We start from the raw sequence: 22152 nt of genomic DNA on the forward strand, positions 1-22152 counted from the left end.
GCCACTCTTATCTCCTAGGACCCTAAACAAGACGACCTGAGCTTATCTTGCTGCAAGAGAAGGACATCTCTGTTGCTTAGAAATGACAGTTTTGGTGGAACTTCAATCACAGAGAAGCCTGTGATAATGAGGAGCTGCCGCCGTGCTTACAAACAAAGCTTCATGATTAATGTCTGCACACCCCAGGGCAGGAAAATAAATGGGGACACATTATTTCTGGCGGTATTCCTCATTTTAAAAAATTAATTATTGATCCCTAGTTGGAAATCTTTCTCAATGAAGCAGAAAGATAAGTTAGCAGATCTAAAAGAAAAACTTACTTGCTGCTGCTGCTAAGTCGCTTCAGTCGTGTCCAACTCTGTGCGACCCCATAGACGGCAGCCCACTAGGCTCCCCCATCCCTGGGATTCTCCAGGCAAGAACACTGGAGTGGGTTGCCATTTCCTCCTCCAATGCATGAAAGTGAAAAGTGAAAGGGAAGTCGCTCAGTCGTTTCCAACTCTTCGCGACCCCATGGACTGCAGCCTACCAGGCTCTTCCGTCCATGGGATTTTCCAAGCAAGATTACTGGATTGGGTTGCCATTGCCTTCTCTGTTACTTGCTGAGAGCTCAAAAATCCTCATTTCAGAGAGAGTCCATGATATCTGGCACCAAGGATTAAGGTCTACATCATGCCAAGAACTGATTTCTGACACCATCCCCCTAAAAATCAGACTGATAGATAAAGAGTGGTCTAAGAGAAAATATACTTTAACCCTTGAATTTGCAGACGTGGAAGAAGGGACAAAGTGCCTCCTGGGACTTGCCCAACTGGCAATGAGAGCTGACGACGGCAGGACGGCAGGACGTCCTGATTCACAGTGCAAATGAGTCCAGAATTCTGCATTTCCATATTCCTAACAGACCCTCCTTGGGGGAGGATGTCATGTAGGGGAAAGAGTCTAGGCTTTAAAGGGAAACACCTGGCTTTCAAACCCCAGGGCTGCCATTTAACAGCTGTATGACCTCAGGCAATTTACTTTGATGTGCCTCAGCTTCTCTATCTGTAAAATGGGAAGAAATGTCAATATCCTTACCTAGCAGGAGGCTGGGTGGATGGAATGCACTAAAACAGGTGAAGTACACTGCCTGGCCCACGGAGTGCTCAACCAAGTTCCCTTTCTCTTCCCATTTTCCCACCAGAGCCGCTGCTTTCAAGATGTCGGTATGGCACAGTACCCAATCAATCAATACCACAAAAATGAAAAGAGCTAATATTAATTAAGAACTGACTATATGCCAGGTATGTATTCTCTCACCTAACCTTAGAACAGCTCATGAAGTATGTACCGTTATCCCCATTTTATAGATGAGAAAACTGAGGTTCCAACGGTCAAATAGCTCATCCACAGTTACACAACTAGAAAGTGATAAAGATGGCATTTGAGCTCAGGTTGGTCTGAATCCACAGCCAGCAGGCCATCCTTCCTCATGTCAGCAAGAAGGCTGCTGTTATCCTCCTCACCATCACCTCTTCTCCCACCAGTCAGACCTTCTAGCCTATCCTGCTAGAGACCCGTCTGGCCTCTTTGATTATGGTTGAAGCTGTCCTCTCTCCATTTCCAGCTATAAGTGATGGTCCTGCCAGTTCGATTTTGGCTGAGCAAAGGTGTGGTCACTCTTGCTAAGCAAGCTCCTGTCTGGCCCTTTATTCCTACTCGAAGCTCAGTTCCAAGTCGCAGAAGGTGAGGAGACCCGGAACCCTCGGGACTCACGGGACATTCCTGTCAATGTCATGTTAACATCTTCCCCATTTTCTTGTTGCCCTAGAAAAACAATCGCCCCAGTCTCATAATACTCATTCAGACTCAGCCTCAGGGGTCACGTGATCCCAGCTCTCATTTTTACATAGGGGGAAACTGAGGTCAGAGAGGAAAAGTGCCCGCATCTCAGCCAGCAAGTGTTCTGACAGAATCATATTAGAGCCAGTGAGTCCTAGACATCACCCAGTCCAACTGCCTTCGCTTTGGAAATGAGAGAACCATTAGCTCCTGAAATAGCTTAGATAAAGAAAATCTGCTGTCCACTTACTGGCAAAGAGATAAATCAAACCAAGGGCAAATGTGAAGCCCAGACAGGTTTCATGGCCCAAGTGGAGATGTCCCTACACCTTGGGAAGGTCTGGGGGACTAGAACTCAGGCCAGCTCTCGCCCCACCTGATGTCATTTAAGGGCATCACCTGGCTCGGGTGATCCTGACCAAGCTGCCAGAAGCCACCATTCGGGCCCACGTGGAACCAGATTACATGGAGGGCACCAGAGGCCCTGACGATCTTGTCCACGTGTCTGGTGAGAAGACAGACCGCTCTGTGTTGTTAATGGGTATCATGTGGGTGCCTGGTGGGGGATGGGAAGCATGCCCAGCAGGTGAAAGCTGGCACAGACCCTCGGCCCTGTGAGGCCTGATCCTTCCAAACTGGTTGCTTCTCGTTGTGACCAGGCTAAGCCCTGACCCAGACAACTGGACCACGTCAAACTCCACAACCTGTGGACTCAAGAGTCCACCATCACACTCTATCCCTTAGGCCTTTGAGACAGTTCGGGTTTCACTCTGAAACATGCAAATGACTCTTAAGATAATTAAATATCATTGGTTGTCGTCAAAGCGATTGGTTAACCATTTAATGTTTTTTTCTTTTTCTAAAGCAGCAGGAAGACGAGGGGAAACGCTGGGACCCTACCACGAGGTCCAGTGTGTCCTGGGGTCGCCCACACGCCCTGCGTGTTGTGTCCTGGAACCGAGCTTGGGGCAGGGGCTTCACCACCTCCAAAGGGCCAGCCAAGTGACTACCTAGCAAGAGGGGCCAAGCATGTGCTCCACAAAAAGATACCCCGCTGGCAGGACCATCACCCTTCACTGCTGGGGGCACGTGGGGTGGGAGAGTGTTAGGCTCCGGACAGGAGAAAGGGCATGAAAGGCAGAGGGGTCAGCAGTGGGAGAAGGAATCCACTTTACAATTTTGATCTTACTCCAGCTCCTTGGGAGGAGCAGTGATTGAGCTGGCAGCCAGACCAAGATGCAAAAAGCCAGAGCAGTGATTCTAGAGCTTCGGGGGAGTGACTGAAGCGTATCGGGGATTCCCATCTACTGAATGGAAGGCCTGACAGGAAAGGAAGGAAACCCATCCGTCCCCTAGGAGCCCTGAGAACATCTGTCTCATTTAGCCCTTAAAACCTCTGGGGCAGAAAGGCGCTATTATCCCGTTTTACAGATAGGAGTGAAGGCACTTGCCCAAGGCCCCACAGCTACTCAGGGCCAGAAGGAGGACGATACCCGCGACCCTGACTCTCTTCCCAGGTGCTAGGAAGACCACACAACCGGCCCTGGATGTCCCGGAGCTTCCTCTTACTTTTCCTTTTTTTTCTCTTACTTTTCCTGAAGTCTTGATTCCCTTCGCCAAGGAGGCATACACAATCACCCAAGCCAGGAAGAGGCAGAAGGCTAGTGGCCACCTGATCTCACCAGGATACTCAATCCCTGCAGAAATCTTCAGCACAAAGTACCTGTGAGTTCAAAGGAGAGAAGTGATGGGCGGGGTGGGGAGGGAGCGGGGCAGGGAAGAGAAGGAGGAGGTGGGTGAGGTGGCGGTCTGCAGGCTTTCTCTTCCTGCAGAGCCAGGGAGCCTGGAACAAAAGCCCAGCATCCCCCACCCTCCCCACCAGGGGCCGGATCAGATCAGGTTGGGAGGGGTTTGCTGACTGGGGCTCCCGCCCACAGCTGTCTGAGGTGGAACCAACTGAATTCACTCTGCTTTTAATTAATTACGGCCCTAAATGACTTACTGTATAGCACAGGGAACTCAGTATTTTATAATAACCTATAAGGGAAAAGAATCTGAAAAAGAATGTGTGTGTGTGTGTGTCTGTAACTGAATCACTGTGTTGTACACCTGAAATTAACATGAGGTGGTAATACAACTGTACTTCAACTTGAAAAAAATTAATTATGGCCCCGGGCAGGCTCTGAACAAGACTACATCAGCTCTACCATCATTGGCAGCTGCCCCAGAGCAGTGTAACAAATCCAAAAGCCTCGGGGTGGCAGGGGTGGGGCGGTCCTGGTGCAACCACCCTCCCCTGAAAGGCATTACAGAGGTTGATGTTTGTATATAAGAACACACCACTAAAAAAAAAAAAAAAAACACCGCTAACAGAAACTCTGAACTGCTAAGGATGATTTTGTGTGTGTTTTTGTATTGTTCTACTCTTTTATGAGAATGCATCCCAATAGATTTTTTATAACTTTAAAAAATCAGTACAGAAAGAATAAAAAATGCTGCTGTGCATTTCATTTCAGGCTGTGACAGGCCTGCCCCAGGTCTGAGGTTGGCTGAAATGGAAACGCAGGGCTAGGTGGGCCTTACTCAAGGAACATATTCAAAGACAGATGACCAGCGGCAAATGGAAGGGAGCTAGCACTCATCTGGAGTGTCTGCTGGCACCTGAAGCAGTCCCCGCCTGTCTGGAGACCCCCGCATCCCTGGCCAGAGGGCACATGGGCACCCTCACTCCTGGGAACAGGAGGCTGCATCAGGGACCATGAGTCATCACGACAGACAAGACCATCCCCTCGACTCTGTACCAATCAAGTCCCGGAGCCTGTGTGTGTAGGGGGGTCTTTCTGTGACCTGAACCAAGGGCCAGCCAGCATCCAGACTCTGCAGCCGGCGTTCCCAGCCTCCAGAATCTAACGTCCGATGATCTGAGGTGGAGCTCAGGTAATGAGAATAAAAATGAGGTGCACAACAAATGTTAAACTCTTGAATCATCCTGAAAGCCTGTGCAAAAACTCTTCCATAAAACTGGTCTCCGGCTTCAAAAAGGTGGGGAACTGCTGCTCTAGAGGGCTGCAGATATGACAGCCGACTGATCTGACCTGCTCAGGGAAGCCGAGGGGCCAGCACCCCTCCTGGTCTAGCTGGGGCCCCCTGGGCTCAAGGGTAGAGAAGAAGTCACCAAGTGTGGGACCAGCCTCGGCTCCCAAACCTCAGGGGCCATATTTCCCAAGCCCTGAAAAGGTCCCCCAGCCCCCACGTCCCCACCACGCAGTGGGTAGGCAGTCTAATCAATGATTCCCCAGCCCCTTGGCCTTCTCAACCACTCCATGGTTTAATAAGGGATGTCGGATGGGCCTGGAGAAGCTCTTGATAACAGTCCCTCTGGGAAACTAAGATGGTCCCAGAGAATTCGCAAAGCCACCAAAGGCAGATTTACAAATCACTCTACCATAACCACTGTCCAGGCGGCACTAGTGGTAAAGAACCTGCCTGCCAATGCAGGAGACATAAACGACGTGGGTTTGACTCCTGGGTCGGGAAGACCCCCTGGAGGAGATCGACAATACACCTGACCATGTGGATTATGTGATCAGATTTCAGCCAACCACGGGTCAGGCTCCTTTCTCAATGCTCAGGGTGAATCGAGGCCCACCCTCACTGGTCAAGGTTATCTTTAGAGAGGGTTTTTTCCCCTCATTCAGCCTAACTGTCCCTTCTGTTCTACAGGGAATATTCATGTATTCGGAGTCCATACAGGACTCCATACAGGAGAGGAAACTTGGAATAGGAATTCATGGTACTCGGGAAAACCAGCAGGGATGTAGTGACCACTTCTCATTATCTAAGTAGAGGCCGCAAACGAGGGGCCCACTGACCTATGCATCTTATTTGACATTAGTGTTTCACTTTAATTGGTTTGCTAATGTTTAAAATGAGAGAGAGACATAAGAATTCATATTTGATTTCCAGCGTCTCTTGTAAAATGGAAGCCCTGGTGCACTGGCCCAGTGGGCAGAGAGGGCGCAGAGAGAGGCAGCCCAGCCCCCAAGTCCACAGGTTGGATATTCACTAATTTTCTGGGTTTCTCTGCAAATGTTTTTAAAAAATCTTACTTGAAATACTCTTCACTCCCACTGACGAACGTCTTATTGGCCTGGATGGTGAAGTTAACCATTGTCAAGTTGGGATAGGCAGTCATGCAGAAAGTCGAGTTCTTGATCTGTATTTTGGGATGGTCATTGATCAGACAGGAATCTGTTCAGGAGAGGACGGAATGAAAACACAGTGAAATCTGTTCAGAAATTAGACACTTGTCTTTCCAGCAACTTAAAGACAAAAGCTAAAATATTTCCTAAATATTGGACAGTCACTTTTGGGAAGGTATTAACTGAGCAAAGCTGGATGCAGATGAACCCCAAAATTGTGTGTTACTCAACCCGGAGCCCCTGGTATCCGCTTCAACTGTGCCTGCTCCTGGTAACAACAGCGCTGCTTTCTGGAGCGCTCTCTACATGCACTTTACATGCGTTATCTACCCTGAGGCTCACAGCAGCCTAGGCTGTGGGTACCACTGCCTCCATCTTTAAGATGAGGAAAAAGGCTCAAAGTAAGGTTATCAGGTGATTCTATCAAAATCATACAGCTAACAAGAAAGAGAAGCAGGATTCAAACCCAGATCGTTATGATTCCACAAAGAATAAACGGCTTGGGGAAATGAATTTTAATCAGGCATCAGCAAAGCTGAAGGGCTACTGCCGGAGAAGACTCACTAACAAGCTCACCTTGAACCCACTGTTTGGCAAGACGGCCGACACACAGAGGTCCCCTAAGTATGCGGGTCGTGTGCTTTCTGCACAACGACGTGAGCTCAGGAGCCTGCAACAGGGCTTCCCAGCTGGGGACGAATTTGTCCACCAGGGGGCACTTGGCAATGTCTGAGGACACAGCTGTCCTGTTCAGGGAACAGGGGGCTCCTGGAGTCTAGTGGGCAGAGGCCAGGGATCCTGCTAAACATCCGGCAGTGTACAGGACAAACCCCACGACAGAGAATGATCCAGCCCCACATGTCAACAGTGCAGAGGCTGAGAATGCCTGACCTAGACTGGGGTGGGGCCGGGGAACTAACCAGATGAGTCAATGTGTCTGGCACCTTGCTGGAAGCTTTGCCAATTATTATCTCATAAAAGCCTCCGAAAACCTCGGAGGTGCCTATTATTATCCTCATTTTAAACAGGAAGAAACTGAAGTCTTTCTGATCATGTTACAATGTCTCTATGATCCCTCGATTGACAGTTTAGATAAACAGTCCACCAGGATTAATGCCAAAGGATATTTAATGTATAAAGACGTGAAAGTAACACTAACAACAATAACTAACACTTACACGGCACTTACCATGTACTATTTTAAATGTCCTACATGTCTTAACTAATTTAACTCACACCTGCAAATAAAGAAACTGGGCACAGAGAAGTGCAGTTGCTTGCCAAGGTCACACAGCAGAATCAGGAGGCAAACAGTCACTCTCTCTTTGGAGGCCATGCTCTGAACCGCTCTACTGGGAAGCAGAGAGCAGGGAACATAAACTCAAACACCTTCAAGAGTCAGGCTGGTGACACAACTGAGAAAGATATAAAGTGGAGGGTAAAAAGTTACGGTAAACAGAGAGGACGACAGAGGATGAGATGGTTGGACGGCATCACCGACTCAATGGACATGAGTCTGAGTAAACTCCGGGAGTTGGTGATGGACAGGGAAGCCTGGCGTGCTGCAGTCCATAGGGTCGTAAAAAGTCGGACATGACTGAGCGACTGAACTGAACTGATCTGAAACAGAGAGTATGATCTTCCCTCTGTATCTGCAGATTTAATATCCTCGGATTCAACCAACTGCAGACTGAAATTTCGGTGGAGGTTGGCTGGATACTCTTTTCATTGTCTACACCATTTTACACACTGCACTGGAACACCTGCAGACTTTCGTATCGGAAGGGCTCTGGAACCAATCCCATGGATGTCGAGAGATGATTGCACCAGCCAACCCTGCCACGCTTTCCCAGGTGTTCTGATCAAAGATGCAGAAGACCTGCATATTTACATGAAGTCTCTCCATTTTAAAATATTGGAAATAAGGCCAAATTATCTTTAAACACCATGGACCAAACAAACAAAAAACATGCAGCCTAGACCTGGTGCATGGGTTCCGAATGTATGTCCTCCATGGAACAGCAAAGCGGGTAAACCTGCGGGTTCAGGAATTCCACTAGCTCTGAGAGCTTGGACAAGTTCCTTTATCTGTTCAAGCCTTCGTTTTTCTGATCCTTAAGTGTCTAGTTTGAAGGCTGTTCTAAGAACCAAATTAAGGGAGATAGATCATGAATGAAACCATCTCACGCAACACCTAGCACACAGCTGAACTCGGTAAAATTTAGCCATAATGCAAATGTCACTGTTACATCTTTTCATGGGGTGAGCATCTCTGACCCTCAAGATCATCTCTCAATTCCACTTGCCAGCCATAAAGTATCTAATGCCTCCCACACAACCTCACCAGAATATCTGAGAAGGCCGGATAAAATTAAAAGCTGTGATAATAAGCACCCCTTACCTCTGATTGTTTCTTTAGACCACAGGTTTTCTAAACAGCAGTGCTACTGACACTTGGGATCAGAAAATTCTCTGTGGTGAGGAGGCTGTCCTGAGCATCGCAGGGTATTATATTAGCAACCTCGCTGGCCTCTGCCCACTAGATGTCAGGAACATTTATCTTCCCCCTACCCCACTTGTGACCAAAAATGTCTGTGAACATTGCAAAATGCCTCCTGCAATACCTCTGCGGTTTGAGAAGCACCACTTAGAGTGTTCTCAAAAAACCTTCTTACTCAATATTATCTTCTTTAATCAAATAACAGTTTCAGGGGGATTCTGAGCTCAAAACTATCAACTATTTACCAAGGAAGCATTTGTTTCCCCTAGCGGGGACCAGATTGAAGGCAATTAAAGCACCACCCATGTCCCTTTTCCCTGAAGAAGCACAGAAGTTATTTCTAGCCCTCCTGCCAAAAATTCCAGCCGTCTATGATGGAAGAGATCGCTAACACACGGGCAAACTTCAAATCGCTTGCTTCCAAACCTGCCACAGAGAAACACGTGGGCAGCTTCCCTAGCGCGAGTCTCTGGGCGTGTCTGGATTACCACTCAGCGCCGCAGCGCAAGGTCACAGCGTCCCTGCGGCACTGCGGCCTCCTGCAATATCCCTTCCCACCACTGGGCGGCAGGAGCGCGCTTCCCAGCGCCCTGCGCCTTCAGGTCCGCCAGCAAAGGAACGCCGGGGCCCTGGCGTCAGCCGGCTCTGCGGCCCAGCAACCCTGAACAAAGAACCGCGATAAGGATCGCGCTGAACTGGAAGCGGTGGGAAGGATTCTCTTTACTTGGGCAATCATGAATAAATGAGAGCACACGAAAGACTAGGTAGAAAAGGAATCGTTGAATTAAAGTTCTAATGCAAATTAAGCCATTCCAGAAATAGAAATGGTGTTTGTGCAATTCCCATTTTAGGTAACCCAGCTAGCTCCTAATTTCAGAAAGCAGTCTCTGGTCTCAGCAGGACATGGATTAGCCCTTCAACATTACAACTACCCAGAGGGTTGAATGTCCTTAAGGAAAGCAGCCTCTCTCACAATCTACACCTTAGAAATGTGTGGCGAGCTCTACCAGTGGACTGAGCCAGGGCAGGTACGTCCTGGCATCTGAGTGATGAGGGGGGTCCCAGACAGTGTGTCCCTAGCAGAGCTCAGAGGCCATGGGATAAAACCCTTCCTGCTGTAAGTGAAGGTCATAATGGCCAGGGAATCTATCCTGCTCTCCTGGGACCAGCTGCCCGCTATCACAGGATAGGATGGTTATGGGGTTATAAGGGGGTGGATGAGCTTGGAAGGTCATTTGTGGAACACTGCACTAGGGGAGGGAGTTTTTCCACTTCCTCAACAAGGACAGCAAAGCCTGGCATGCTGCCGCCCATGGGGTTGCAAAGAGACAGATACGACTTAGTGACGGAACAACAAAAACAAGCCTCTATCAGAATGACCATTTGGGAGGCAGCCTGGGACATCATTGTCTGAACTCCCTTTATTTTATTTTTTTGGTGACACCATGCAGCATGCAGCATTTTAGATCCCTGATCAGGGATCGAACCTGTGCCCCCTGCATTAGGAGCATGGAGTCTTAGCCAATGGATCAGCACAGAAGTCCTTGAACTCCCATCTTGTCCAGCAGAGAAATGAGGCTACAAAGCTGACTATGTCTCTGCAAGTCATCCCCTTTTCTAAGTCACTTTAGGACCCAAAAGGGTCAATACTTATAAAAAGGATAGCCTGGCCCTGGTCATGTAAAACAGTCAAGTTTACAAAACCCAGCAAAGAACAGATGGAGGGGTTCCACTGAGAGAGGGGAAATTGAGACCTCCACTTTAAACAAACAAAAAATTTTAAACTACCGGCTAAGAATGAGATAAGATCCGCCGAGCCTATCCACATGCTTCCAGGGAATAGAATGCAAAATGTCCATTTCTCTCTCTGCTCAGAGCTTGCATCGTTTTTATGGTTTGACACATAAGGTAAGGTGCTTTGCTGTCATAATATCTTTACTCTTCCTTTCATGTTCCCTGGGATATTATGAGCCAGAAAAAAAAGTTCCACAAAACCAGCAAGGCCGGCACCCACATGCCGGGCCCAGTCATTGTATTCAGGTTGCTGTAAAAATACACACACACTATATACAAATGTATATACATATACATATACATTCTCCAACCATAAAATAAATACATGTCCCTGATAGAAAATCTAGGGAAAAGGGAAAAAAAGAATGGCTCCAAATCTACCAGGTAATATGCTGTGTGTCACTTTCCTATATGATTTCTAGCGAGCACATTATTGTTAGTAAAAACAAAATTATACTATAAATCTGTATGCTGCTTTTACATTTAACATGATGTGCTGATGATATCCCTATGTTTTATGAATATTCATTTTTAAAGACAATGAAGTATTCTTTAGTCTTTAAAAATGCACTGTAATTTGAACCATGGGATTATTGAATTTTTGTTACATATCTAAGCATTCCCCGTGTTTTCCTAGGCTATAAATGTGACTACAATGAACAATCTTGAATAGTCCTTACCTGTGTCTTTGATTTTTCCTTAACCGTAGATCCCCAGAAGTGGTATGACTAAGTCAAAATTACTGTTCAAATGAGCTTTCTTTTAAACCCCATAGAATCTCAGCTACAAACACCTGGACAGATGTCACTCTGCCAAGGCTGACAGAATAAAGCCTTCAGGAGCCCTGGATGAGCAGAGAATAGGGGTCATTGAGACCCAAATTCTGGTGCTGGCTCTACCTAGAGATGAGTGACTGGATACTTCCACCCTCTGAGGCTTAGAGTCCACTTTGTAACCTGCAAAATAGTGACCATGTCATCTGCCTCTTGGGACTCATAGGGCTCTTATTAGGAATAGCAGAGACATCATTTATGAAGCTGCTGTGTAGGCTAAGGAATGGTTAAGACCATGGCCTTGGGAGGCAGGCAAACTTGTGATCAAATCCTAGGTCTACCACAGAGCTAGGTTTATGAACTTGAGCTCTAGATTTTTTACCTATAAACTGGAAATAACAATTAAACCCATATATTGGCTTGTTGTCCATCCTAACATTGGTAATATGAGTTTTTAAAGAGTTGAACATGGTGGTTGATGTGTAGTGAGTGATGCTTGCTATTACTGTTAGGGCTTACTGTGCTGCATAAATACTAGTGGATATTGTTAGCAGAGGGAACAGGGTTTCTGAACTACTGTCCCTCCCAAGGGACAGATGCAGGACACCGATCACCATGACCCAAGAAGGCCCTGGTGGAAGTGCCCAGGGAAGCTTCCCTGGAGGCTGGATCAAGGCAACAGCCCTCCCTGAGTGGGCGCGCCCTCAGAAAGTGACTTCTGTCCCAGACACAATCCTGGATGGATAGTCCGGACACTGGGATAACTTGAGGCTTTTCTCCACTCCAGACCCCACATCCTGGACAATGCACTTTGCCAAAGTAGCAACCAGTTTCAGGAATCCATTCCAGCAGCTGATTGTCAGTGGTGAATCTGCAAACAGCTAGCTTACTGAGTGGGGTTCTCTCAGCGGCTTTGCAAAGGTGGGTCTGAGCTGGTAGGGAGCACAGGGCAAGAAGGTGGGCACTGCATTCCAAACGTGGTTAAGGGCAGACCAAGGGCTGTGGGCAAGCACCAGCCTGGTGGTTCCTACTCCTGGGTGCACCTGGAGAACTGTAAAAATACAGTTTTACAGAGTACTAGGCTTCATCCCCGGAGAGTCCAGTTTACTTGGTCTGGGCTCGACTCTAAGTGATGTCCTTATTTGCTAGTTCCCAGGGGATTCCCATGCGTAACAGCTTGGGTTGAGAACCACTGCTCCTAACTTTAGAGTTCATCCATTCGGAGACTGTAAAGATGAAGGCACTGAAGCCCAGGGTCTAGAGGGGCCCTACCCCTGCTCATTCCGCTGCTGAGCCCCACACCAGCTGTTGTTCAGTTGCTAAGTAGTGTCGATCTCTTTGGGACCCATGGACTGCATCATGCCAGGCTTCCCTGTACTTCACTCTTTTTCCGAGTTTGTTCAGATTCATGTCCATGAATGTCTCCACTCCAGGGAATCCCTCAGATCCTCATTCTGAGCACGTTAGGTGCCTTGGGTTTGAATTTGATGAGCAAGTGTCTCCAGTGTCAGCTCTCCGGCAATCTCATCCAAAGGGCCGCCAGGCGGAGGCGGGATGTGTTGTGTGCGCCCACGCACGGGTGTGTAAAAGTACTGCAGTGTGAGTTCCCGCCTTAAGGAATGTGCATCTCTTGCGGGGGGAGGGGGGGAGGTGTGAGGGATGGGTCATCTTTCTCTCTTACACACTCAAAGCGTGTAAGTAACTTCCTTGTTCGGCAGCGTGCAGGCTGTCCAGGCAAACGAGCTGGGCTGGCGGACAGACTCTAAAACATGCAGGATTCTGACTGCTTAAAGGGAATAATAGACACGTTGGGGAAAGAAGAAGCTGCGTGCTGACTGGTGTTCACGAGAACGATCGGCACCGTCAAAGGCATCTGATTCCAGCACCTTCCATTTGTGGCCTCCCAACTAGGACCACATCCTCCACTTTTCTCCTTACATCAATCCCGTGTGCTAAGCAGATGAAGAATGTTGTTAGCATTTCTATTTTTCAGATGAGGAAAACTGAGACCCAGAGAGAAGTTACCTGACGCAAACGCACGTACCACCAGGGGCAAAACGCCTCACACACCAGAAGCCTTGCCAGCCACTCTGCCCCGCCCCTCCTCACTGCCACCCTTTTGCCCTTGACCTAGCAAGGTGACAGTTCCCCCAAGCCCCAAAGTATTTCAGGTCTGAACCAGTGTTCCCCAGGAACACGCCCCGCCTCCCCAGACAGCCTTCCCTCTTCTAGGCACTTCGTTATGTTCCTGTCAGAGGCTGGAGGTCAAGCGTCTGTTCTCATGTGTTTGCCCCACGCTCTGGGCAGCATTCTGAGAAGTGTGGACCCAGGCTCGCATGCCTCACTCTCCCAGACTCCAGACCTCGTTGCTTTACAGACTGTACCGTGTACACGAGTCACCTGGGGACCCGACCCTAGCCAAATCTAGTAAGTCAGACTACTTGGTGGGACTTGCAGTTCTACATTTTCAACAAACACTCCAGCTATTCATGAGCAAACAAAAATTTGATTACCCTGTCTAGGCCATGAGTTTCTTAAACATTAGAACTAACTATATTCGAGATGGGTTTTCACCTCTGTACCCCCAGCCTCTAGTATAGAACCTGACTAACATCGTAGGTGCTCAGTTCATCCTCACTGAATGAATGAATGAATGAACAATTCGCCTGGTGCAGGTGTATCCAAACTTACCTAGTAAAAGTTTGGTTTTGTCTTTGCATTCTGGCGTGTTCCAAGGGTTGTTGCAGGAGCCCCAGGGCAGCACAGACACAAAGGAGGCAAACAGGTAGAAAAGTGTGTAGCAAATAATCACATTGTAGTATATGGCTATTAGGACGGAGATGATCAGCATTGCAATGCCACAGCCTGTGGAAGCAAAAGTTTCAGGGATTCGTTTCCTCCAGAGCCTGTGGAATCTTTATGGTTGGGCGCAGGGCAGGGGAATGTAGGTGCTGGCTCCCTCTTACAGATGGACACATTAACAGTGGAATAGACTCTGTGTCAGGGGCTATCGAGACATTCTGCCAGGAAGACAGTGATGCCAGAGATGATCTTGGGCCCCAGTGGCGAAACTGATCACATAGAGAAGGAAGGAATGGGTTCTCCCAATTACAGAAGCAGGTCTCACTCCCTGGGGCCATTTGGTGCCAGAGAGGGCAAGGAAGGACTGAGGCAGCTGGGAAGCAGGGAGCACTCACCTTGCAGGGCTGGGATGGCCTTCCACACAGACACCGGCCCCTGGCTGGCAAACTGGCCCAGGGACACCTCTAGGAAGAAGATGGGCAACCCTGCCAGAGCCAGCATCATCAGGTAAGGGATGAGGAAAGCACCTTGGAAAGAGAGAGTGGGAGATGAGCGCTCAGAGAGGCCCAGGCAGGCAGGCTCCATCCTCCCCCTCAGGGAGCTCACCTTCTCCAGGAAGCTTTTGATATTCCAGCTCAACCACCAGCACCCAGGGACATATAGTAGCCATCCTCTACACAATGCCAGGATACCCTGCAACCACACTATTTTTTCAGTTCCCCATTGGATGGATCGTTGGGGTTGCAGGCTGAGTGGACTTTATTCTTTTGTTTTAGTACTTCAGCATCCCCAAATTAAGCCCTTCCTTCCAATGTTCAACAAATCCACACTTCTGATTCACTACAGGACTCAGATTCAGTTAAATCTCATTGGGATCTCAGCCCTCCAAATCTGCTAAGCTAGACTGCAGGGGCCCTTGACTTGAGTTACTTGCACACCTACCAACCAGATGGGTGGTGGAGACATCCTTCCCCCTCCACCTCAGCCTTCACACAGGTCTCAACTTCCTTCTCCATGTGAGAAGTCCCTTCCATCCTTCAAGGTCAACTCAAATGCCTCCTCCCCCAGGAAGTCTCACTTCTCTACCCTCCCATAGAACCTCCCCTCCCAACACCAGGTACTTGGCAATGTTTATGTGGATGTCTTATCTAGACTTCGGGCTTCCAATGCTGTTGATCCTTCCTCTCTGTTCTCTAGAACACCCAGGCCAGGGCTCCGGGAGCTAGCAGGTCTCCAGAGACTGGCTGAGGGTTCCTGGGGGTCTTCATCCTCAAGCATTCTTTGGGGTTGTTTGGTAGGAGCTTGGGGAATAGCCATGATCTTTGAAAGGGTCTGGACCAGGGAGGGCTGTTGCACAGTCAGAACTAATCTGGGGACTCATGACACCAGAGCCCAGAACACTGGACCCCACAGAAGGAAAGCTGATCTTTCTCTTGTCAGTTCCTCCTGCTGGAAGGGCCTTTCCCGCCAGGGCCTCTCCAGAGGAGGAAGGCCAGGGACTGCTGGGGAGTAAAACCAGGGCTCTTGCTTTATCCTCTCCTGAATGGGTTTTTGAGAAAGATGTGGATCGTGCAGGCCTTCTCTTTTGTTCCGAGGGAGGAAGCGAGTGAACCCTCCATCCCCTCCCCTCCATCCCCTTGAAGGGGCTGGAGCCACAGTGCTTGCGGAAAAGGTTGCCTTCCCTCCTGGTGGCCGGATTCAACTCCCCATGCAGCCGGAGCTTTTCTCAGGTCGTGTTTTTTCTCAGATCTTTGTATTTCTCAGATGGCGGGCGAGGAAAGCTCAGGCCCTTCTCACTCACCCAGCAGAGCGTCTGGCCTCAAAGCTTCCGTGCTCCCTGGACTGGAACTCCCTCCCTCACCCCCCCGGCTGTCCGCCCCCCTTTCTGGCACTGGAAGCTTTATCACAGCACCCTGGTCTGGGGACTCCCTGCAGAGAACGAGCGGAAACACAGCTGGGGCGGCCGAGTCTGTGTGTGACCCGGCAGGCGCTCTTCTGTTTCCAGGGCACCCCTCCGTGATCGTAACCACTCTGCACTCCTCATAAATCCTTGTCAACAGTGTCCTGATTCGGAATGAGGGGGAGGGGTGTTAACATATTTTTCTCTTTTCATCATCACACGGCACTGCACCTGTCCCTCCTGCCCGCACCTGGAGAGCTCACCCAGAGACCAAAAAACAAGAAACAAACAAAGCCCGAACCCTGAAGCTGCCTAACCCAATGGGGCGAGGGGCGCATTTCTTATCTCCTTGGTCCTGTTGAGAAGCTGTGAAAGAGGAACCTAGGTGCAAATTCCTATTTGTAGAAGGGGCTAGGCTTAGCCCAGCTCTGTGGTGCCTCAGCTTTGCCAGGGCAGGCAAAGGGGACGCTGGATGTGCCGGGTCCCTCCTCGGTGGGTACAGGAGAGGCTCAATGGATCCTAGCGGCCTGGCAGCTGGTGCGTGTGTGACTGGCGCCCACTGCATTTTAGAAACGGTTTTCCTTCCACCCAGTGAGGACAAATACAACAGAAACCGTTTTTGCTAAAGTCAAAATAAACCCTGCTTGTGCCCAAGAGGACGTATCTGTGTGAGTGCTTCTACTGGATTCTCAAGAGCACAAGCCCCAGCCGCTCTGCGCGTCCACCTCCTGGCTCACCTGCATCCTGTCCTCTGCACGACCCAAGTGCCCGGCAGGCTCAGATTTCCAGGCTACTGTCTTACCATGTACTTAATTCAATGTCCAGGGCAGCACAGCTCCTGGCTCTAAAACTATTCATGTGCGAGGAGGGCATCGGAATAACTTGTACCGAAATAACTTGTGGGCTAAATTAGGATTTGAACTCGCCTGCATCAGTGTTCCCCTGAATCAGGACCCGGCCTCCCAAGTGGACAATGGGGCCTGTGGGAACCCATCTCTCCCCTGAGCTTGATCTGCAGATAAAAGCCTCCTGGATCTAGTACCAACCAGGTACGGTAGCTCCTGCTCTCCGGCTTCCCATGGATGCCTACAGGGGATGGAGCTGGAGTGTGAAGGGCCTGCCCTGAGCCTCCTCTCTCAGCCCGAGTCCCCAGATTCTGCATCCCCTACTCTGGGTCCCCCGCCAACCCACAAGTGCCCGCCCTGCCACGGCGGAAAGAGCGGAAAAGCCATACCTCCCCCGTTCTGGAAGGCCAGGTAGGGAAACCTCCAGACATTGCCCAGCCCCACTGCGTACCCCACCATGGACAGGATGAAGTCCAGTTTGCTGGACCAGTTCCCTCGGGCCTTATTCTCATCCCCTTGCTCGTCCTCCTGGGGGCGGAAAAGCACATTGTCGGATCACAGCCCTAGGTAGGTCGGCAGGCAGGCCCCATTCCGCCCCTCCTCCACTCCCCCCCACAAAGCTGAGGGTCCTTCCCAGCAAGCAGGCCCCCAATTTTCACACGAGGATGCATCGGCAGGCAGGGCCCTGACCCCTCAACCCTGCACGCTTTCAGCAGGCAGGCTCCCAATTCTGATGTGAAGATCCATCTTCAAGAGACTCTTGAACCCCCTCTTTTCCCAAATCCCACAGTCAAGTCACACCAGCAAGCAGCTTTCCCCAAACCTTGAACCTGTAGGTTGATTGCAAGCAGATCCCTCCATCCCCAACCCCTGACCAAGAGTTCCTTTGGCAAGCAGGCCCCAATATCATGCCTAGGGTCCCCAGCAAGCAGGTTCCTAAACATCCCCCTACTTCCCAAAATTCCTCAACACACCCCTTTCTCTCTCTCTCTCTTTTTTCTTTTGGAGTCCATGCTAAGGCCAGAAAGAAAGCTGCAATGCCTGAGCCAGCCAGAGCCCCTGCATCACTCTCTCCAAAGCCTACGGCAGAAGCTGCCTCTCAGCTCATTAAAAGGGCACCTTTCAGCTCTAGGGAAAGGGAGGTGGGAAGGAGGGAATTATAGGGGTGAAACAAGAAGGGGACGGAGAAACAGACATGGAAAGAGACAGGACATCAAAAACCCTGAGTTCTGGTCTACACTTTATCCTACCCAGCTGGATAACCCCAAGCAAGCCACTGACTCTCTTGGAGCTGCTGTGTCCCCATCTGTAAACTGAGTGGTTCAGAATCACGGTCCCCCGAGGCACCCTCCAGCTCCTGCAGTCTATGGGTTTGGGGAGCTCACCTCTCCAAGCCCACACTAAGATGCTCTCTTAGGGCAGTCCCTAGTTCTGGAATGCCTTACTGCAAGGCAGAAAGAAAAACTGAAAATCCACTCAGAAAGTGTTCAGGACACAAAGCTTCCAGGGACCTGAGCCCTGGTCCTGCTCCCTCCTCCATGACCCCCCACCTCCTATTCTAGCATTCTGGCCTGTCCACACTGTTCCACAGGCCATGGAGGATAAAGAAGCAGCTGGCAAGATGGGAAAGAGGTCTGGGGGAGAGAGGAGGAGGGGCAAGGTGGGTGGCAGAAAGACCAGAATCAGAAAGACAGGCAGAGCCGAAAATAGGTAAAGGCAGGGCTTGATCTACACTGACCATCTTTAATATCCCTGCTACACACCTCCCACGCATGTACCATCTCCAGTGCCCTCCCCCTTCAATTCTTCCAGGGCTAGAAAGGGTGGGAGTTCCGGCTCCTTTTGCCGCAGTGCGGAGGTTAAGCAAGACATGTGAGACAAATTCTCTGCCTCCACCTGGGGTCACACTCTTGGGCACAGGCTGTCACAGGCAGTTAATGCACACAGTCAAACGCTCCAGAGGTGGACCCCAAGAGCAAGGGCGAGTGGGAAAGCCTAAGGTTACATCCACTTCTAGTTATTTTAACAGCTGAGCGCTTGCTGTGTGGATAAGTGTGTGTGTGTGTGTGTGAGTCTACAAACACTAGAGTAACTAAGAAGGACTACATAAACCCTAGATCGCACACAGGGAGATGTTCTGGTTCAAGAATCCCCCCGCTGGATACACAGGCTTAGCGCCTGAGCCCAGGGGAGGAGGCTGTGGAGAGGCACGCGGTGGGAAAGGAAGAGCTGAAGTCTATGAAACAGGATGGAGGGAAGAAATCAGAGGAGGGGAGAGACTGGAGGGAGTGGGAGAAGAAGACAAAAGCCCATGTGGGAGGGGGGCCACCAATAACAGCTGCCTCCTCCCCCACTCAGGACTGGGATTTGCTTTGTGGGTTTTTCATGCCTCTGGTTCAATCTAAAGGATCAAATCTGAAGCTTATCCAATTGAGAGGAGTACCCTAAGAAATATATATACACGAAATTAGGTACAGGTTTTGGAAAAGATAGGCTCTGAGGCTTAAACTTCAGTAGCGGCCTCATATAAACCACTTATCAAATGAGTTCCCACGATTATTGTAACTTGCAGTACAAAGCCCACAGGACTAAACCATCATTCCTCCCTTCCCCCGACCCCCGCCCAGGTTTTTCTCTGCGTTTTCTTCTCCTTTTAAAATTAAGTTAAAAAGATCCAGTGGTTAACAAGAGGGGGAGTCCTGTTTGCGGAAAGGGGTAAGAATCTAAACGCCTCAACTGAGTGATGAGTCTGCACCTGGATGGCCTACCACTGAGGCTGGGAAGGAGCCGATAGTGGCAGCTCCCGAGGTTTCGAGCCCTCTGGCAGGGTTGCGGCAGCCCTCCAGCCTCTGAACTAACGACCCCCCCAGCGCAGTGCGAGTTTCCGAAGCCCCAAAGCTGCCCCCCGCATCCATCACCTGGCGCTGCCAACCGGTCTCCCCATCAGCACACGTGCACCCGCTTGGGCCTGGCTCGCCTCTCCCGCAGCTGGGGAGCAGGAGGCGGCGCGGCTCCAGCCCGACCTGCTTACCTGGGCGGCAGCGGTGGCCACGCTGCCCGGGAGCACGGACGTGATTCCATCCGTGCCCAGCACCACGGTGCTCTGGCTGATATTCACCCAGCCTACGGCCGGGGTATTGTTCCGCTCCAGGGTGCCCTTGCCCACACTCACATTCGCATCCCCCTCCGGGCCCCGCAGGGCTGGAATCTTACAGGGCAGCGCGTTGCCGGGCCCGGCGCCCCCCGAAGGAGGGGCGGCCTGCGCACCGTGCGCCTCGCTGCAGTCCCGCAGAGCCGCCGAGGCCGCCGGCGCCCGAGGGCTACTCATTTTGCAAGCCCCCGCTCCTCCGGGTCGCTCGGCCTCGCAGGCTCGCGCGTCGGGGGCATGGAAAGTTTGTGCGCCGGTGGAAGCGGACCTGGGCACACGCGGCGGCGGCGCGGCGGTGGCCGCGGGAAACTCCTGCTCCGGGCTCGTCCTGGGCGCGCACGGGCCATCGTGGTGGCCCGGGGGCACCGCCGCCTCCAGGCTGTTGGCTGGTGGTTTATTCATTTCCTTGGGAGCACTGCAATCCTGCGAACACAACGTGAAGTTCGTGCAAAACTAGTCACGGCAGCCTTAAAAAATACCTGTATCCACATATAGAGACGTTCACAACTCAGATCCAGACATAAGATCCAGGGAACAAATTGGAATCTGGATTTTTTTTTTTTCCTTCTTCAATAAAAACTGTAATCAGTATTTCTCAATCTGTCTGTCTCCCGGATAACTAGATGACATAAGGAAGGTAATATTCTCCTCCCTGATAGAAGGTGAACTAAAAAAAAAAGATGCAGAAATGTTTTTTGGAAGGGGGGTGGGAGAGGAGGGCGGAAATAGCCCTACAGCCATGAGCTCCTGCCTTCTTTGGATTTCACATCACGGCTTTGGGTGCCCACGGTCCCCATCACCATTGTAGAAAGATTCTTTAATTTTCCGCCCCATTTCCTTTGTCATTCAACAATGCACATTTGCTGCCTTTTTTTTTTTTTTTTTAAATAAGCGATAGACAAGCTGTGGCCACAAAAGCTGATGCCCTGGCACCTGCAAGTGTTTGAGGCCAAATTGGTTATGTGAATCCCAGCGATCCCAAAACTACCCACACCCGCCAGGTAGTAAAGGCAAGGATAAGGAAAACGACCAAACAGTAACAACAGCCCCGCAAGAACAACAATAAACCAGATTTAAAACACAAGACAGTAACCAGGTGTATCTTCCACAGCCTACATTCACTTCCAGATTCCTAGATATGCAAAAGATCCTGAGAAGATTTTCGGTCCTCCCCACTCCCCAAGAATAGCTATTCACAAGAGTTTAATATCCATGCCCCTATTCTGGCTTAGGAACTGAAACTCAGGACTACTAATTTTCACTTGTTTTCTCCCAGTTGAGAATGGAAATAACTGCCAGCAATATTTTTTTTTCATCCACTTTCTCTCTTCATGTTATCTTTCAGGGCTTCATAAATATTAGTGCCACCGATTACTATTATACTGTAAGAATAATCATATTACCTTCACCTCAGCCACACCTAACCTTCTTGCACAAATGCACAGATCAGAACCCTTTAATTTGCACCAAATTAAGTATCTCCGCTTCAGCCAGCATTCTTATCTCAGTGCCTCTAGTATTCGGTGGCTCTCTTCAGTACTGGCACCTGGTTTTTCAGCACCAAGGACAGTTCCCAGAATAGCGGGATTGGGCGACACCTCCAACCTCTTAGCTCCAGAGCCTCAGAAACCTCTTTCCCACCCCCAGGTGATGCTCACAAGTACAATGTACCTATGGTTGTCTTCCCTTTGCCTTTCAGAATACATAGAACATTTCACAAAGAAATATCCAAAACGAATCTGCCCTTCCTACCCTGACAGCCCCCTCTCCTCTTAAAAGAACAAAAGCAAACACTCACCATGTCTGAAGCGGGCAACAGATTCAACGAGTAGAGAGTGAGACCAGCTATTGACAAGACTGGGTTTGGCTCCAGCAAGAGAGGCGCTTTCTATATCTCCTTGGGAAAGGCCGGGTTTGCGTCAGTGCAAAGCAAGGTGCCCTTCGTTTGACATTTTCTTGATAATACAAGTTTGATAAATCATTACCCCCTTGGATTCGAGTTTTAAAGGGACATCAGCTGAAAGTACGCTGGCCAGTTGTCACTCAGGCGGGAGGGGGCTGCGTGTTCGGCGTGACTCATGTGGGTCTGATTACTAAACCGAAGCCGGCGGGAGGGGATGACAGAAGTTTTCCTCCTCCTAATTAAGGGAAACATGGGAGGGACACGTCCCACTGCACCCAAGCCGAGGCGCAGCCGCCAATGGATCGGATTGGGCTGCCGAGGTGGGCGTAGGGGAAGGAGTTAAATCACTGTCGTGTTTCCTTCTTTCTCCTCGGCTAGATCCCCTTGCCACCTCTCCAAACCTGCAGGAAGAGGATTCCGCAGTATTACGCCAAAGAGATCGAGGGTCTGCACGAAGCACCACA

The 22152-nt window shown here is 50.1% G+C and overlaps 1 protein-coding gene across 1 annotated transcript in view; it reads right to left on the minus strand.

Annotated features, from left to right (window-relative positions):
• SLC6A5 (solute carrier family 6 member 5) overlaps positions 1–21852 on the minus strand; it is a 56323-nt gene extending 34471 nt beyond the window's left edge. The window contains exons 1-7 of the mRNA XM_043452613.1: positions 21584–21852; positions 19669–20208; positions 17027–17165; positions 14288–14419; positions 13782–13955; positions 5931–6072; positions 3412–3544 (exon numbers count right to left, since the gene is read on the minus strand). Coding sequence (XP_043308548.1) covers positions 3412–3544; positions 5931–6072; positions 13782–13955; positions 14288–14419; positions 17027–17165; positions 19669–20208; positions 21584–21586 — 1263 coding nt within the window. The 5' untranslated portion in view covers positions 21587–21852. The remainder of the gene's footprint in view (positions 1–3411; positions 3545–5930; positions 6073–13781; positions 13956–14287; positions 14420–17026; positions 17166–19668; positions 20209–21583) is intronic.
• Positions 21853–22152: the final 300 nt, after the last annotated feature.

Source organism: Cervus canadensis, chromosome 29 (genome assembly GCF_019320065.1).
Source record: "Cervus canadensis isolate Bull #8, Minnesota chromosome 29, ASM1932006v1, whole genome shotgun sequence".
NCBI classification, from domain to species: Eukaryota; Metazoa; Chordata; class Mammalia; order Artiodactyla; family Cervidae; genus Cervus; species Cervus canadensis.